Source organism: Anopheles coluzzii, chromosome 3 (genome assembly GCF_943734685.1).
Source record: "Anopheles coluzzii chromosome 3, AcolN3, whole genome shotgun sequence".
NCBI lineage: Eukaryota > Metazoa > Arthropoda > Insecta > Diptera > Culicidae > Anopheles > Anopheles coluzzii.
In genome coordinates this window covers 47,746,705-47,765,602 of record NC_064671.1, presented here as the reverse complement: position 1 = coordinate 47,765,602, position 18,898 = coordinate 47,746,705, and the positions used below count along the sequence as shown (strand labels likewise).

General features: G+C 45.4%; 1 protein-coding gene across 11 annotated transcripts in view; it reads left to right on the top strand.

Annotated features, from left to right (window-relative positions):
* The window catches only part of LOC120959085 (tyrosine-protein phosphatase Lar), a 226,038-nt gene that overhangs the window by 200,817 nt on the left and 6,323 nt on the right, over positions 1 to 18,898 (top strand). For all 11 annotated transcript variants that reach the window (XM_049610033.1, XM_049610032.1, XM_049610031.1 and 8 more), the window contains 2 exons: positions 15,381 to 15,520; positions 15,621 to 18,826. In XM_049610033.1, coding sequence (XP_049465990.1) covers positions 15,381 to 15,520; positions 15,621 to 18,826 — 3,346 coding nt within the window. The remainder of the gene's footprint in view (positions 1 to 15,380; positions 15,521 to 15,620; positions 18,827 to 18,898) is intronic.

Below are 18,898 nucleotides of genomic sequence, written 5' to 3'. Positions count from 1 at the left end.
ATTGCTCGAATGCGCTAAATAAAAGCAAATGAGTAGATAACATTTTCGGATCACCATTTTTCTCTCTTCAGATAGTAGATCAGACATATCTTCTTTATATCAAAACGAGAAAGCCTGGTCACACCGCTCCGATCCGACTCACGTTTTGAATTCGACCACCCATGCATTTTATTTACAACTCTTCGCATGATTAACATGATTACATGATTACATGGAACCCCTACATGAAACATGATTACTCCTGATTCCTGTAATTTTTTGGGTCTCTTTCACGATTTATTCACCTTTTTACATATATTTTTGAATAATTTCATCATAATTTTGGTATCGTTCTATTGGACATCAATACAATCCGATTTTTAAAAAATATGGGTAACGCTCAATAAATCGTGGGAACCAGCTAAAAAAGTATAGGAACCATCCAAAAAAAATTGGGAAACAACCACCAAAAACTTTGGCAGAGCCCTGAGATGTTCTCTTTCTCTTTGACTGCAGATTTGGCATTTACTACCAGGTTTAGCAGAGAACGAACGATTGAATGATTGATCCGATCAAATTATCTTGATCACCATTATGAATTAACCGGAACTGAGCTGATTTCAAAAAGACCCGTTTTAACACCACTAGACGATACTACTGAATAAAAATTCATAAACAAAGGTGAAGTAGATCGATACACATCTTAGATACATTATTGCTTTAACATTTTGTAAATTGAATGCTTTTTACAAAAGATATAGCCGTTTTCCAATAGCTCTTCCATGTACCATTTATTGTGCTATGTGTTCCAAATGTTGTGCAAGTTGTGTACCAATTGTTGTACTAGTCCAAAAAATGTGCTAGAATTGTTTGATCTAATAATATTGATTTTTAACATCAAAAGGAATGTTTTTAAGGAATGTACAATTTCAAAATTTGATAACTAGATGTTGAGAAACAATGAAATTTCATATTTTAAAGATAAGGTTTAGAATGGTCAATTTTGTACTGGTTCTTGCTATCAAAATGGTACTTGTATGCATGGGAATAACACAACAATTGGTTCATGATAGATTTTCTTGTACCAATTGTTGTGCTATTTTTCAACTCAATAAAATAATCATTTAACATTATACAACAATAAAAAACTATGCTGTTTCAGTGTTAATGAATCATAATCGAATTTCTTACCATCATTTGGCATAGGTGACTGTGCTATAGCATACGTGTAAATTGAAATTTTTAACTTTTGGACAGTGATCATAATTATTGTGATTATTTGATAAATTGACTTCGAAAAATTTAGAAATTTGTAAGAAAATAAGGATTTACAATTTACGAATACGGAATTTACGAATACATTGATATGAAACCGCAAATAGCCAGAGTCTATTATTAATTTTGATTTTTTTTGTCGATAGCACAACAATTGGTACACCTACCCTATAAGCTAGATTATCTTTGTTTGGAATTGAATGTAATGTCTCAGGTGTAATTGTAAAGTTGTTATCCGTGTGTAACACTCGCTTGATATGATTTTCGTCATTTTCGACCTAAAAGGTGGTCGTTGTACTAGCGACAATAGGATACATATGTTCAAAATGGAACATATACTCTATAACATTCGAGAAATTCCGATTTATATGCATTCATATTCTACAATATTTTATACGGAACACCCTTTATTATTAATTTCAAACTCGCTTAAGAAAAATAACCGTTTTGAGGTAAATATTTATATATCAAATCATCGTATTATTCAAGTCTATTTAAACTTATAGTGTTCATCAAATTCTACTGTTAAGGTAAGTCACGATTGCTACAATATCATGTAAACCATTAAATCATTTAATACGTACAAAAAACATTCAAAGCAACCAAGGAGCAAAAACAGATCTCTTTCGCTCAGATCTCCTTTATTGCTCGTATAAAAATGCAACCAAAACGTTCGGCGATAAAAAATAATTGATAGAAGGCACACACACACACAAAGTGTAATTAAAATCCTAGTCAATCGATGACAATATTAAAACGTTACTTCTATTCTAACGGGTATCCTTGTTTTTCCATCACCTACCGGATAGCCTATTGTATTGGCAAGAGCTAATGGAAAACTTCCGCTGTGAAAAAAAGAATACATGCTATACCAGCAAAACAAAAAAAAACACAAGGCTCCATCTACTTCAGCCTTTGGTTTTCCAACAATTTCATACCCTCCCCGATCGTTCCGCCTTCATTATTCTCCACGAAACGAAAACAATGACAATCCCTTTTCTGCGCAATTTATAATGATCGGTTATTTACCAATCGTTAAATGTGCCCAGTTTTTGCCATCTCATCTTCACCGTCTTCTGATGAGAATCGGTACACCACAGTGTTAATAAAAGTTTTTACTGCATTATGCCATCACAACATCTGCGTTGTGTTTGTGAATAGAAATTAGTTATTCGATCGCAATTTAACTTTCCAAGTTGCTTCAAATTGCTTCACCGAATGACAAGCGAATTCATATGTAGCGTTTTTGGTGTAATATTTAAGCTACGTTCCTAAAACTCTTATTTTTCGTTGTATGGAATAAAGCCAGCCATTTTTCATCTCTATTAAATTATACGCATCTACACGCCGCACATACACACTGCCACACTTAGTTAATTGTGTGATCTATTCTGAAGACGATAAAATTTTGTGTGTGAAACATTAATCACAGTGAGTTTGAATGCTATTCTAGTTCAACACCATGCGCTCCTGTTGATTTAAGCTCCGTTTGTTTCTGCAAACAAATCAGTTCCCTGTTTGCATTATATGCACTTCTTGTGCAAATGATTATTCGAGTGCATTCAGTACTGTTCTACAATCAAATCGGGTGTGCAAATCAATTTTTTTAATTTGCTATGATTTTGGTTAACTATTTGAATATTTTTGACAATTTTCCCAATGTTATGCTTTTCGCTTACATTATTGTTTTACGACACTTCATATCCTTGCGCCCAAGAGGCTACGAAACCCAACGTATTGTGGGCGTATCACACCTGAATACAGACTGGTTGCAAAATGTAACGATACGAATATAGTTCGTAGTAACTTCCATTCATCTGAATGTATTGAGCATTCCATGCAATGTGGCACGACACACCCCATTCGGTTGGGTTTGGTAGCCTCGAAAAACAGTTCCGAATAAATTACAATAAATGTTTACATACATAATAACATTGATACTGTTCCGTATCGATACGGTTAGCACAGTTGCAATGTTGCACAAACCCCCTTCGCACCAGTAAAACGAACGGTCATATTATTTTTTTAGGAATTGTATTTACAATCTTTTTGGTTTCTAATGGACACATGCACTCACTTACACACTTCCATATCTATATGATAGAACACAGAATATGCAGCATATATTTTCTGCAGGACGTGCCCGGTTACACAAACGAGCTTAAAACAGCATTAACCAGCAGGTGTTCCTCCTTCTCTGTGCTTTCTTTACTTTTCATTTCCATTTCATTCGAACGCGGATTAACTGGAACTGCTCTGTGACCAACGAACGAACGTATGAACAAACGAACATTCGCTTACAACGTTGATACACCTGATTGAAAACTAACAAACACCCGCCGCTCACTGCTCTCTCTGCACCGATAACAAAACAAATACTTGGCCGATAATTACATTTTTCATCCCCGGCTCTCCACGGGTAAACCTTCCGGTAAAACGCATCGCATCGTCGCCCGTGTTGCATTGCCCGCTGTGTGTGTGTGTGTGTGTGTGTGTGTGTGTGTGTGTGTGTGTGTGTGTGTGTGTGAATGGAAAACCCCGTAACAACCGATCCTTTCGATCGATCGCGATCATGGCATCCCCCTGCTTGGTCACTGCACTGCAATATTTGTCCCGCATGTTTATACCGTTTCACGTGTGGTCAAACAAAATAACACAAAAATTTTGTCATCGCTGCACAAATAATACTACGGATGTGTATGCAACATTCCATTTTTGCACTTTAATGTTTGCATCTTAATCGAATATCTTGCCTTTGGGGTCAATCGGGTTCTTCATCCCGCCGGCGTGTGCTCTGCTGTGTAAATGGAAATCACACTGCCATCAACGTACCGATTATGCAAAATTTGGTAAATCTACTGATAAACGCGCCCGCCATCAATATGCCCTTGGGGGGGGGGGGTCAACCACGGACACGGTGGGTTGGATGTATTTTGGAATAAAAATCACGTAACTCAATTTAAATCCGCTGCACTGTAACACACTGCGGCCCTTGTTGTTCGTGCCACTTTCAACGGCCCACTTGCGCGTTCGCACCACCAAACGGGGTGTTGTGGTTGGCTTTTGTCATCGATTAAATTACGATCGCGGCTCCTCGGTTTGCTGTGCGTTACAACCTCGCATAATACGCGACCACATTCATGAACGATGCCCGAAACTCGCTCGAAATGAAATATTGAAAACAAAACCAACGAAATTAATACAAAAAAATGAAAAACAAAATTATGTCCATGCTTAAACGCACTTGGGCTGGGCACATGGGGGCTGCGCATGCATTTTTTGTATTGTTTTTCCGACGGAAAAAAACTGCATCAACTGCTGCAACAACTGTAAAAAATAAATTATTCCCCAAAAACTGACCTGCGACGTACGTCCGTCCTCCGACCCTTTTGGTCCTGGGTGAACTACTCTCCCTGCTGGGCGCATTGCTGCACCGTGTGCACCACCAACTCCACCGCGTACTACACTGGACGGCAATGCAACGCGACGCGACGGCGGTGCAACTGCGCACCCATTTACGATGCACTCTGCGGATGGTGCGGGTATATTTACGTGTACCGGCCATAAATCACGATATCAATTTAAACGGCGGGCCAAAATCGTATCAAAAGCAGTAGTTAAGAGTGAGTACCATCTGGTCGGTGACGCCTAAATTTATGTGATTTTCACTTTTGGTCTGTTCTGCGCGTTTGGTCCGTACGCGATGTTCGTTGAAAAGGAAAAATAAACAATCAAACGGGAGAAAAAGTGGCAACTGCACATAGCTCACCTTTCTGTTGCCCTTTTCTCAACACGTAACATACATACACACGCCCAGCATATTTACGATACTTTTTTTGTTAAACTCCTGCAAAATGCTGCAGGTAAACTGATTATTTGTTTATATTTTTTTTATAATAACAATAATTATTTTAAGCATTTAAAGGCTTATCACATTAAACGCCTTTTCAGTATCGCTAATGAAACGCTTGTGTTTTTGTACCCATATTCTTTTGTTCGGCGTGGATTTCACTGAACATTGAACAACTACTTACAATATTTAAATATTAAACGATATTTGCCTAGAAACAGCTGTACAATCAGTTCGGGGAAGCCCTGTTGCCCTTTATTGCTTCGCTTACATTCAAATGCTACAGCCTACGCCCATACAGTAGGATTCGCGAACAACAAAAGACTACCGCCGCGTCTATCTTATATTTTCGCCACCGGCAGGGGGAATATGGTGCTTCTCTGCTGGAACCGCCGCACCGAAAGCATTGTTGTAACAGAATAGTACTGCAACACCACAAACCTTTGGTAGGCACACGGTCGTTCCCTTCATCCACGCACCGCCAAAATCAAAAGCAACCGGTACCGGTTTTTGGGGCAAAGACCGCATACAAAAGTAGCTTACCCCTGCATGCATGCGCTCGCTCTGCCTCTTGCGAGCATCTCATTCACTAACTTTGCATTCCTGCTGAAAACTGGTCGCTGCAAAAAGATTTCAATAGTGAGGCCTCTCGGTCTTAGAAGTGTTAGAACCACTGCCAGTACCTTTGGCACAAGAAGAAAGTCGACCCAACGCAGTCACACACACACACATACACTCACACACAAATGATTATCCGCAATGAAGCGCGATTGCGGAGAAAAGCGTTAAACTTAATCCGCTTCCGTTGCCCCGCTCCGCATAATCAACCTCTTTTCATCTTCACTGCCTGCGTAGCGCTAGCGTCGTCACGCTCATTCCATTGGAGATGGGGGGGGGGGGCGGTTCGTGGTGACGTTGTGTGCAGTTTTCCGCTTTGCCATTAGGGGAATACAGAGAGGAATGCTGCTGCTGCTGCTTCCACCTGCTGCATTGTTCGCTGTACGGGCCCTCATCTCGGGCCCCAGATGATTGTTTTCTCTCAGAAAATCAGGTCACGCCTTATACAACACACAAAGATTGCGCCTGTCTCATCTTACAAACAACTTCGCCCAGTCCCAGCCTTGTTTCGTCCACTTCGTGCACTTGCTGCCATTGCTGCCGTCCTTGCTCTGTGGCCCGTAACCGTATGAAAAGGTTTCGCCGTTCCATGAGTGTATCCCTCCTATCCCCGCAGGTCGGCAACATAGTTTGCCTACATAAACGTGTAACATGTAATCTGATCGACTATTGTTCCGCAGGCAAAGTTTTCTGTGCGCTTTCAGAGAAATGAGCAGCACGGTTGGGAAAAGAACTGTTCCCAACAGCGTCATGCATACGCATCCGTTTTGCGCTCGCGCTGCAATCAATGCAAAGTTCTGTAATGTAATTGCTCTTAAAGCTAATGGTTCAAACTCATTAAAGCTCCCCACCGCCGCCGCTGCGCTGGCCCATCGCGTTTGGGATTGTTTTGCGTGCCGCTCTTCAAACTGTAAATTTAATTAACCCCAGCCGCCAGCCGTGAAATGGCCATCCAATCGATTGAATGCATTATTATTGTTTATATGTGTGACTGTGTGTTCGCGTGTGGTGGGCCTGCTTGCAATCTACATCCCTAATCAATTACTTAAACACTTCAAATATGCAAATGGCACTACGAACAATAAATCAAGCATAAGTTTGCACTTTTTTTTAATTACTATCTGCCTGCTATCATCACCATTACCCCTTCACCAACACCGAACTGCGCACTGTGTTGTAACGTTACCAAGAATGCATCGCTATGTACCACTGAAGTCCTATGGGAAAATGTTCGGTACATGCGTCGTGGTCAAGACAAGTCGGTTGGTTTTGCTAAACTATTTCAAAATACCGAATAACTTGCCGAAGAAGCAAGACGATAGTTTGCTCCAATGCTAGGAATTTCTCTCCCCCATCACACAGAGCCAGATGAAAAACGGACTGGGCATCTAAATGGCTTCATTAGGCCAGAGTTTGCCGGTGAATGGCCGAGGTTTTCCCCATATTAACTGCAACTGAAGCTGCGATGAGGGCTGCTCTGTAGTATCATTTGCATTTGTTTTTGTGCTGCCCATAACATTCAGCATAATTTCATAATACCACATCGCTGGGGCGGGGCCAGTGAAATGTGTTAAACTGATAATAAAATCACATAATTACTTACAACTAACCATGCGTCATGCGTATGATGCGTTGCGAGTACGTGTACCGTGCATTCCGTGCGTGACGTGCTTGCAATAATATCTTCCGCTGCGTCTTGGCTGCTGCGTCGATCAATTCCCGCAGCAGCAGCAGCAGCAGCAGCAACAACCACCACCACCAGACTTGCTACCGATTATGGATCCCAAATGGTCCGCAAAAACCAACCGGAACGTGATCTTGGGTTAGATTTTATTGCGGTTAGACATTATAATACGGACGACGGACCTGTGTGCCTACGAAGGGTACCAGTCCGCTGCCTTACCACGCACCACCCCACCACTGGCTGTCTGGCGGGCTTTGCGTAAAAGAAGCGTATCAGATCGAACTCCAACCACACACAGGGCACAGGGAACGAACCCGGCAAAGCGATTTCTACGGCAAGAAATACATAATTTCCGAACGACACTCGACTCTCGACCAACCTGAACGATGCCTGGCCGTTTGCCTGACAGTAGTGCACTATCAGTTACTTCGACTTCGAGCCGATAACTGCCCGGGACTGCTCGCTCGGCAATATGCAGCTGTCCACTCGTGTTTCTCTCGCACACTCCTTACACCCACACTCCCACAGGGGAAATGGGACACGAAATTGTCGAACGTCATTTGTACGCTGTTTCAATATGGCCACACTCCCCCGTACGCCCCGTGATCCATGATCCCCTGTCCAAACCATCGTTGTGCCAAACACAGTCTCTGCGATGTGTGCTTCGGAGGCACATGGTTTCATTTAATTTGAATTGTTCACATTCTAGCTATTTTAATCTTTTAACACACAACCCTTGCCGTGGCTTGGGGACTTGCAAGAACATGCACCCGGGTGCACTGGTGAAACGAAATCTCCACTCCTCCCTCCGTAATACCAATGGTACTCTAAACCTGTAATCCAGCTCACCGAAACACACACACACACACAGTCGACAGACCGGATGCTTTGGGAAGTGTTGATTATTCCGTTACACACTTGGCAGCTAAATTCGATCGGCAAGATGTGTTGAGTAAAGTTTAGCCTCATCTTACATCCTTTTGCATTTTAGCACGGCCGTTGCTTCATTAGGTGCAGTAACCACCGAGCCCGCATGGCGTAGGCTAGCATCGAATGGTATTGATTGTATCCCTCCTGCAAATGCCATTCGCTCTTCGTCCCTCTCTGGCATATCGGCTGGTGCTGCGAGTGTGTTTACTCTTTTCGTTCGAATTGTCTACGGCGACTGACTCCGTACGTGTGTTAACCTTTCGATTACAGATTAAAACTTTGATCACAAGCACTGCAAAACCCGTGTTTGTTGGGTAGGTTTATTGCCCACTGTCCGTTGACTACCCAGTGGGTGTTCAACAACATCCAAAGAAAAATGTCTGCTTTTAGTTGTTTGCTTCTCCTTACTCAGAGAGAAGGTAGGATTTTCCCATAAGTAGCTCAGTATATGGGAATGTTGGGTCGAAAAAAACAGTGTTTCATTAGCGATAGCACACACAGACTTTGTTAAAAAGTTTAATGTCTGGGATTCTGCAACCCAATCACTGTAACAACTGATCAGGTGGACATTTTGTTGATATGGTTTATTTTACCCTCGTTATCATTACACCCACAAACTGGTGTCTTGTCATAAAACAATTGTCCACTTGCTTGCTTTCACTTCATTTTGTTTTACCTTCCTATTGAACACGCCCTACTGTATCGGTTAAGCGGACTGTTCACCACAACAGTATCCGATTTCATTGAATAACAGCAATTTTTCCGTTCCTGCTAACAAGCAGTTGCTTCTCCCAAACGAAACGAATTTACCTTCGTTTGATGTTGGATTATATTTTCATTTTTTTTTGTTTTTTGTTTTCACAATATTTTTATTACGCTCCGCGCTCACACAAGTAATTGACACTTACGCTGCAAACAACATCAATCGCAACCGTTTGGTTGACATTGTCACAACCGTTTAAGAAGCAATAGATAAAACGATCACACTTTTTTCCTTTTCATCGACGCGTTTCATGTTTTTGTTTTGTTTTTTCTTGATTCGAGAAGGCCAGAGAATCGTTTTGTATTACATCGTGTGAACATAGATAGTTGTAGTCGATTTTACCCACTTTTGCATTTTGTGCTTCCCTTTTTTCCCCCTGTAGTAGAATAGAATATTTTGTGTTGTGTTTGTGTCTATTAGAGATGAAAGCAAAGTGCTTTGAACGATTATTTTTGGCGTGATTTTTCCATTTTTTTTAAATAACCCTCTCTTCCTCTTTAATCAAAACGCGAACCGCAATGGAGATTTTTTGCTAGCATTTTGGAATTGTAGTGTTCTTTTTTGTCAAAATTCCAGTTTTTTCCCCCATTTTTGTCTCAAACAAGCTGCCGTGGGATTTTTGTCTTTCTCTCGTTCTCTTTTTGTGCTCTCTTTGCAGGGATAATGTAATAAGATCAATTTTAAAGCTTTTTTTCCTGTCAATTTTTGCTTCCACAAAGGATTACTACCCCCCCCCCCCCCCACAAGGCGTAGATGATTGTTCCAGTGACTAAAAACGTGCGGGGAATGGGAATGTATTTTTGTTAAAAAAGACGTTATCTTAGTTCCATGCAAAGAAAATAATGTGCTAGTGTAACTTAACTTTTATTCTGATTTTCTGCAACACGATTTTACACAATGTTACAACTGCTACTGAAACTATCTTGCGTTCCCTTTAACGTTGATGTGCAATGTAAGAAACACGTTCTACGATTTCTCCCCCGAGACGGGCAATATTCCAGATTCTCTCACTGCTGGGTAAAGAAAATTGTCTACCAAAGCTCTGTAGAAGCTCTGTGGCAGTGCCGTCCTTTGAGTAGAGAAATAGGAGACAACACCCAAAAAAAAGAAACCGAATCTTCTTCGAACGAACGAAAAACAGAATTAAACTTTAAATTCTGCCCAGGAGACAGAAATCACCCAAAATTTTGCTACGGCAGCGTAAACTTTGTGTGCCCCCCCGGTTACGATCGTGCACTGGGCGCCTCCTTTCCCTCTACCATGTCGCCGTTCTCATGGCGAATTTTATCAAGTCCGTCCGCGCTTAGCCTATAGTGGCTGGTGGTGGTGCAACCTTTGAACTATCCGATCGTTTCACATATTATCGTGCACGTTAACAACATATTCACCACCAAGCAACAGCGAACGAGTGATACACACAGCACTGGCCTGTGTCTGCCAACCGAGAGTCTTTCACTTCCCCCCCTGGGGGGAGAAAGAAGGAAGAGAGCTTGCACATTTTTTTTTCTTTCCTTTTCCCCTTTGCCCTCTTTTTGCTTGCCCACACTACATCACTATGATCCTATGGTAGCTGCAGCTACCGGAAGATGTTGCAGCAGCAAAACCATTCTACTAGATTGCTATCTTTCGTCTCTTCTCCCATCACACGACGGCAGTGACGATTGGACCAGCGCAATGGCGCGTCGTGGCGTGAGACGGGGGAAACTGTTTGGCTGTAGCTGCAAGTGTGGCCGCCACGACCCAAGACCTGGTCGGTGCGCGATGGGATGGGTGAAGCTAAAGTGCCAACGCGAAAATCTCATGCCGTCGTCGTCGTCGTCGTCGGCAGAAACGGCAGACACAGCAGCAACAGCAGGTCCTTTACAACTTTTGCTTAATGATATGGTCGTGTTAAAGGTGAAAATGGAACATGTGTTTTAAGCTCGTAATGATCTGTTAAACACGCCGAGCGAGATAATCACAATCGATCAATGTGTCGCGCGATGTGTTCTTGTGTTACTTCTGAACAAAAAAACTACTCTAAAAGTGGATCTTTCAAAGAGAGTACATCCAGAATACACAGCCAAAAAAGTCCTCATTCCACACCAAGTGATAAATCTGCATTTGTTGTCAACCTCTTCGGGCGCACAGCAGCGCTTCTTTGGACTCATCCTGAGTGCTCGCTCTACGTTCGATTGATTTTCACCGTTGTTTGTCTGCGCTCATGTGGAAAACAATTTCATCTCCCTTTGCTGCTACTATTGCCGATGGATCAGCAGCAGCAGTGGTACAAACAAAATACATGAAAACAAACTCACAGAAAGGGCTCACAGTCCTTTTGCTGCGGATTTGGAAATCGAAACACGCCGCTAAGCCATCGTGAGAAACGAAGCGCATTAAATGCAACGTGAGTCACATTTAGTCACGACAGCACGAATGCATTTGGGATTTTTTTTCCTTTTTCTTCTTTTGCTTTTGCTACTACTATTACCAACCAGGTTTTGGCTAGCAAACCATTCGTTTTAATATGCTTCTCCTTTCCCGTGTGCTCTCTATTCTCGGCTGAAGCGCTCTGCTGCAAGTCGAACCTCCTCCGCTCTAGTCGAATGGATTTCGTCCGTTTTGCAATAACCGAAAACCGCAGTAATTCCATATTTGCCGTGGGAATTCTGTGCTATAGCTATTCGCTAAATGGGTTTTTTTTCTGTTGTTGTGAGTATAGTCTCAGAGCTAAAAGATCGGGCTTGAAGCGCAAAAAGGGAGTGACTACAAAAAATCTGCAACGTCAACGACAGAAGAAACCCATTCTTTCCTCTTCCTTCTTCCTTCTACTTCTTTAGCCGCTCTCCCACACGCGTGGTGGAAACTTCGTTTGGAATGTGTGGTGGAACAGAGCTTAGTTTCAAGTTAAATGTGCCGTTCGATCGATGTTTGCTCGAACGAGCAGAAAGAATAGCACTATATTCGCCTCCCCCCCCCCCCCACCCTCTTACATAACCTTTGCGAATGGGATCTTATCGGAATCTTCTTTCGATTTCGTAGTTTTGTGCCGGTCGTAGCTTAAGCCGCGCCGGATGTGATAGTGCTAGCTAATACTACTACACGGCCCAATGCAGTGTTGTAGGAACCATTTGCAGTTACAAAACATCGCATCTAGCAGGAGGAGAAGGAGCAGCAATGACTTCAAGCTCATGAGCTACCATTATCGCCTTATCGCGGGAAGGACAGCCCTGGTGGACGATGGTTTTTTTCTCCCCTATTTCTGCTAACTGCTCAGCTTTTCACGTCTTGACATCTTTAGACTGACCAAAACGAGAAGGAGAGAGAGAGGGTACGATAGGTTCTTAAGCAGAAGGTAGGAGAGAAACGATCGAGATTTTAATGGCCACAGGTTTTTATTGAAGGTGTGGCGAATGGCGAATGAATCGTATCCCGGCCCTTTCGATAGTCCAATAATACCTAATTTGTATCCGACGTGCGCGATAAAGGTGACTATTTATATTCAGTGACGACGGTAGCAGCAATGTCTGTGTCAGTTTTAGCCCCTCACCAAGTAGGTGTTTGAGTTGGTGTAGTCCTTTTTTTGTCACGATCAGCCCATCGGTTGCTGTAGAAAGCGATTGGATTCAGAATGATAACCGAGAGTTGGGTGGCATTAACTTTTAGAGGCTACAATGAAAATAAAGTCGGATGAAATGTATGTTAACTGGACACTTGCCATTGTGCTTCTGCAGGCATCCAGGCTAATTAAGAAACAAGGCGTGCAATGTTAACGTGCATTCATCCCGCTTATCAATCATAATAGTAAGCGCAGGGAAGCAAAATAAGGGAAGCTTCAACCGTTCCCCATACTCTAAGCGCTAACCCCGAACACATTAAAGATCGTGAACGCGTGTCGGGAAAAAGTTAGTACAGTTAAATCCACATTTAAACTCACATCAAAACTCGCTTGCTCAACTTTGCCTTGCACACTTTTGCACATTTTTGTGCCCACCAGTTGCAGTTGCGTGTCTCACGCTGTGTCCCTCCCTCCGCCTGAATGCTGTGTCATCTTCCATTCACTAACGACAGGATACAACACTGCTTTTTCTTTGACATTGTCAGGCACAAACTGTCCTTTTGCCTTTCATCGAAACACACACACACACACACACACACCGAGTTTGTACATTCTTTCCTTTCAAAGCTCTCCCCGGTTACGGAGGGAGGAAAACTGTCATACAGCCCAGCAGCAAACCCCGACCCGACCGAACGATTGTGAAGCGTATGTCCTACCCGGTCGGTCTTTTGATGGGACAGATGGGTTGGTGGTGCGCAATCTCCCCCCCCCCCCCCCCCCCCCTCCTCAAAGCAACATCATTATTCAGTTCATTCTAAACTCGTTACGACGCTTCGAGTCGAGTCAATTTTCTCTTTTCCCTCCTTCACGCCAAGTACATCGCCTGTGTCTGCATGGTTTGGCTCGGGGGGAGTGAGCGAGCATGAGAGTAGGGTGTGCTTTCCGGGGCAGAAATCTAGCAACAGTAGTGCCAGTTTAGGGTGGGCACACTGACCACCGCAATTTCCTGTGCTCATTGTGTTGCCAGCTCGATCAACAAGCTTCTGGTGCTGCTGTTGCTGCTGCTGCTGCTACAAAGCTCACCATTCCCAGGGCGTCTTTGCACGATCGCGCAACACACAGAGTACATTCTTTTCGCTTTTGCACAGTAACTAGTTGAAAACTAACCTCTCCGCCAATGGTCGATTGCCAACAGTTTGTCGTTGCTGTTTCCATTCCAAACTTTCATCATTCGCTCACTTACCCCAAGGTGAAAGCATGCCAACCTCATCATGCCCCTTTTCACTATCCACCTTTACCTTTCTTCCTTTCTCTCTCTCTCTCTCTCACTCTCTCTCTGATTCGATTCTGCATCCTTGCAGAGTAGACTTCCGTCCAGTCTAAGTTGTCTCTGCGGGGATTGAATTAAGATTTACCACCCGGACCACCACCACCTCCACCACCTTTTTTTGTTTGCCAAAGAGATACAAACTTTTTGCGCACTTCTTTTCGATGGAGGTACGTCGTTTTGCTAGGAGGGACAAAAAAGTTGCGAATCGAACCCAGAAAACTGCCCAGAACCAAAACCATCATGAATGCGTTGTGTAAAAACATGCTGCCATAGTGCAAGAGCACTACTATAGCCGCGTGTTTTGGTGCATGTGGTGTAAACACCCAGGAAGATGGTTCCACCATGTATTGTGTTGCATGCAAAAACTATTATCTACGCTCTATGCTGCCCCCAAATGTGCAGCATTATTGGCAAGTTATGTAGGTGCTGGTTTCCCATAATAAACCTCACAGCCACGTGTGTAAGGAATTTTAAATGTTTTTCGCCCCGGGTTCCACAAGAACTTAGGCAGAAGCTGTTTAAACTCCCTTTGCTGCTACTGCCCCTTCTCTCCCCTATCACTCACTCTGTGTATCGAACGATGAAATTGCTCGAATATTTCTTCGTCGTTGAATCTTTTCGACTAATGAAAGGCAGAATTATTTAGAAGCAATGTTTTACCGTCCCAAGAAAAAGGGTCTTTTCTTAGTAATAACCAACTCTCGCACGTTCGTTCACCCACCCGCTTTTGCGGTTGAGATTACACACCCCCCACAAACCACCACCCTCCGCTTTCGAATGGTTACCTTTCGCAACAAGGGACTTTAATTGAAGGGATCGTTTCATCGGAAGCAATAGAAGCAATGGCTATAGTCGAAAAGTAAAGGGACAAGATGTTCTTAACTTTAGTTGTATTTTAACGAAATCAAAACCGCAGTCCGTTGTCTATAGTCATCGCGCACTGGAGGAGGATGGCGTAATGGCTCTCGTTCATATGATCGCTTTATTATTTCGAACGCCTGGCGCCTAACAAACAACCGTGCTCTACAGCAAATTACAACAACCTTTACAACCTTCTTCAAATGTTGTGTTCTATTTCTATTGGGAGTCCCGTTTGCAAAGGGGGCAGACGGTTCAATCTTTGTTCGTTTTTAATTCAAAACAACTAATTTAATTTACCCGGTTTAACCCATCATCCCCTCTAACATACTTTCGTTCTGCCCTATGTACTCTGCTCAATAATGTATCGTAGATGTTTCTTTTTTTGAAATTTAATTCTTCCGTTGTACTTGCTTAAGAAAGAGAAACAAGTTTCCATATTCGTTGTGTTGCTAACATATTTCGTTCTGCCCTTCCCTCTCCCTTCCTCGTCACGATTCGTGATGATGATGATGGATAATGGATGGACGGTCTCGATCGACTACAACTCTGCAGTGCCTGGCGATCCGCAAGACGTTAAGGCAAGCCCCGTCAATTCGACCACCATCTACGTGACGTGGAAACCGCCGAAGGAGAAAAACCGTAACGGCATCATCCGGGGCTATCACATACACGTGCAGGAAATGAAGGAAGAGGTAAGCGAGTGTTAAATTTCGGAACTATGGATTTGTTTGACTCTATTCAGATTCACACATAAAACAATACGCAATATTTCATTTTCTCGCGTACCTCTAGGGTAAGGGACTGTTGAACGAACCGATGAAGTTCGATGTCGTAGATGGATTGGAGTACAATGTGACAGGGCTGCAGCCGGATACGAAATATTCGGTCCAGGTGGCCGCTCTAACGCGCAAAGGGGACGGTGATCGCAGTGCTCCCATATCGGTAAAAACACCCGGCGGCGTGCCGATCAGGCCGACGGTCACGCTCAAGATTCTGGAGCGCGATCCGACCGTATCGATCGAGCTCGAATGGGAACGGCCCCGACAGACGTACGGTGAGCTGCGAGGATATCGCGTACGGTGGGGCGTCCGCGAGCAGGCCCTGAACGAGGAGATACTGCAGGGAACGCAACTGAACGTGAAACGCATCAACGATCTCGAGCGGGGGGTGGAGTACGAGTTCCGAGTGGCCGGCATGAACCATATCGGCATCGGGCAGGAAGCGGTCAAACATCTGCAAACACCCGAAGGCTCTCCGACCGGTCCGCCGACCGGTATAGCCGTCCGGTTCCAAACGCCCGACGTGGTGTGCATTACCTGGGAACCACCGACGCGCGAGCATCGGAACGGCCAAATTACCCGGTACGATGTGCAGTTCCACAAGAAGATTGACCACGGGCTGGGCACGGAGCGAAACACTACGGTGCGCAAGGCCGTGTTTACGAATCTGGACGAAAGCACCGAGTACATCGTGCGGGTACGGGCGTACACTAAGCAGGGCGCTGGGCCGTTCAGCGAGAAGGTCGTCATTGCGACGGAGCGCGATATGGGGCGGGCTCCGTTTTCGGTGCAAGCCGTCGCGACGTCCGAGCAGACGGTGGAAGTTTGGTGGGAACCGGTACCGTCCAGGGGCAAATTGGTGGGGTACAAAATTTTCTACACCATGACCGCGGTCGAAGATTTAGACGAGTGGCAGACGAAGGTGGTCGGCGTGACCGAGTCGGCCGATCTGATCAATCTGGAAAAGTTTGCCCAGTACGCGGTCGCCATTGCCGCGATGTACAAAACGGGACTCGGCAAGCTGAGCGAGAAAGCGACGGTCAAGGTGAAGCCGGAGGATGTCCCGCTGAATCTGCGTGCGCACGATGTTAGCACACACTCGATGACGCTCAGCTGGGCGCCTCCGATACGGATGAACCCCATCAACTACAAGATATCGTTCGATGCGGTGAAAGAGTTTGTCGATTCGCAGGGCATCTCGCAGAAGCAGATCCTGCCGAGGAAGGAAATCATACTGAAGAGTCACGTCAAGTCGCACACCATCAGCGAGCTGTCGCCGTTCACGACCTACTTCGTGAACGTGAGTGCGGTCCCGACCGACTACTCGTACAAGCCGCCGGCAAAGATCACGGTCACGACACAGATGGCAGCCCCGCAGCCGATGGTGCAGCCCGACTTTTACGGCGTCGTGAACGGGGAGGAAATTCAGGTCATACTGCCGCAAGCATCGGAAGAGTATGGTCCCATCTCACACTACTACCTGATTGTCGTGCCCGAGGACAAGGCGAACCTGCACAAAATACCGGACCAATTCCTTACCGAGGAGCTGCTGCCATCGCGCCCCAAGCTGGACCGTCTGAACGCACCGTACATTGCGGCCATGTTCCTGCAGCGCAACATTCCGTACACGTTCCATCTTGGCTCGGGTGAAACGAATCACAATTTTACCAACAAAAAGCTCGAACGAGGAAAGCGGTACCGCATTTTTGTGCGTGCCGTTGTCGATACGCCCCAGAAGCATCTGTACACGTCGAGCCCGTTCTCCGAGTTTCTAGCGCTGGACATGAAGGAGGCTCCGACCGGCGAACCACCGCATCGTCCCAATCCCAACGTTCCGCAGGATACGGAAATTATCATTCGTGGCAAAAATGAAGAGCCGGGCATGCTTTGGGTCGTTGGACCGATCATTGCCGCCCTGGTGTTGTCGGTCTGCTTCCTCGTGGTGTACTTTGTGCGCCGTCGCCGACAGCCGTGCAAGGCACCGGACCAGGCCGCCGTTACGCGACCACTCATGGCAGCCGATTTGGGTGCTGGGCCCGCCCCGACCGATCCGGTGGACATGCGGCGAATCAACTTCCAAACGCCGGGCATGATAAGCCACCCACCGATCTCGATCGCCGAGCTAGCCAACCATGTCGAGCGGCTGAAAGCGAACGATAATCTGAAGTTCTCGCAAGAGTACGAAAGCATCGAGCCGGGCCAACAGTTCACCTGGGATCACTCCAACATGGAGGTGAACAAGCCAAAGAACCGCTACGCGAACGTCACCTCCTACGATCATTCACGGGTAATCTTACCTCCGATCGAGGGAGTGCCAGGATCGGATTACATCAATGCGAACTACTGCGACGGGTATCGGAAGCACAATGCGTACGTGGCCACGCAAGGGCCGCTGCAGGAAACGTTCGGTGACTTTTGGCGCATGTGCTGGGAGCTGAAGTCGTCCACGATCGTCATGATGACGAGGCTGGAGGAGCGATCGCGCATCAAGTGCGACATGTACTGGCCGGCCCGGGGCACCGAGGTGTACGGGGCCATGACGGTGACAATCACGGAAACGCAGGAGCTGGCGACGTACTCGATCCGCACGTTCCAGATCTACCGCAACGGTAGCAACGAACGGCGCGAGATCAAGCAGCTACAGTTTACGGCCTGGCCGGATCACGGCGTACCGGACCATCCGGCACCGTTCCTGCAGTTCCTGCGCCGCACCAAGTCGCTCACGCCGTCGGAATCGGGCCCGATCATCGTGCACTGTTCGGCCGGAGTGGGCCGCACCGGTTGCTACATCGTGATCGATTCCATGCTCGAGCGCATGAAGTACGAGAAAACGATCGACATCTACGGGCACGTGACGTGTTTGCGAGCGCAGCGCAACTACATGGTACAGACGGAGGATCAGTACATCTTCATCCACGATGCGCTGCTGGAGGCGGTCATCTGCGGCAGTACGGAGGTGCCCGCCCGCAGCCTGCACAATCACATCCAGAAGCTGATGCAAACGGAGCCGCACGAGAACATTACCGGGATGGAGATGGAGTTCAAGAAGCTGTCGAACGTGAAGGCCGATTCGACGCGGTTCGTCACGGCCAACCTGCCCTGCAATAAGCACAAAAACCGCCTGGTCCACATTTTGCCGTACGAATCGTCCCGTGTCTGCCTGACACCGATCAGGGGAGTCGAGGGAAGCGACTACATCAATGCTAGTTTGGTTGATGGGTATGTAGAGATTTTTGTGAAACACCTTTTGTGTGTGAGTGAGTGGTTTAAAATAATTGCTTCTCTCATTTC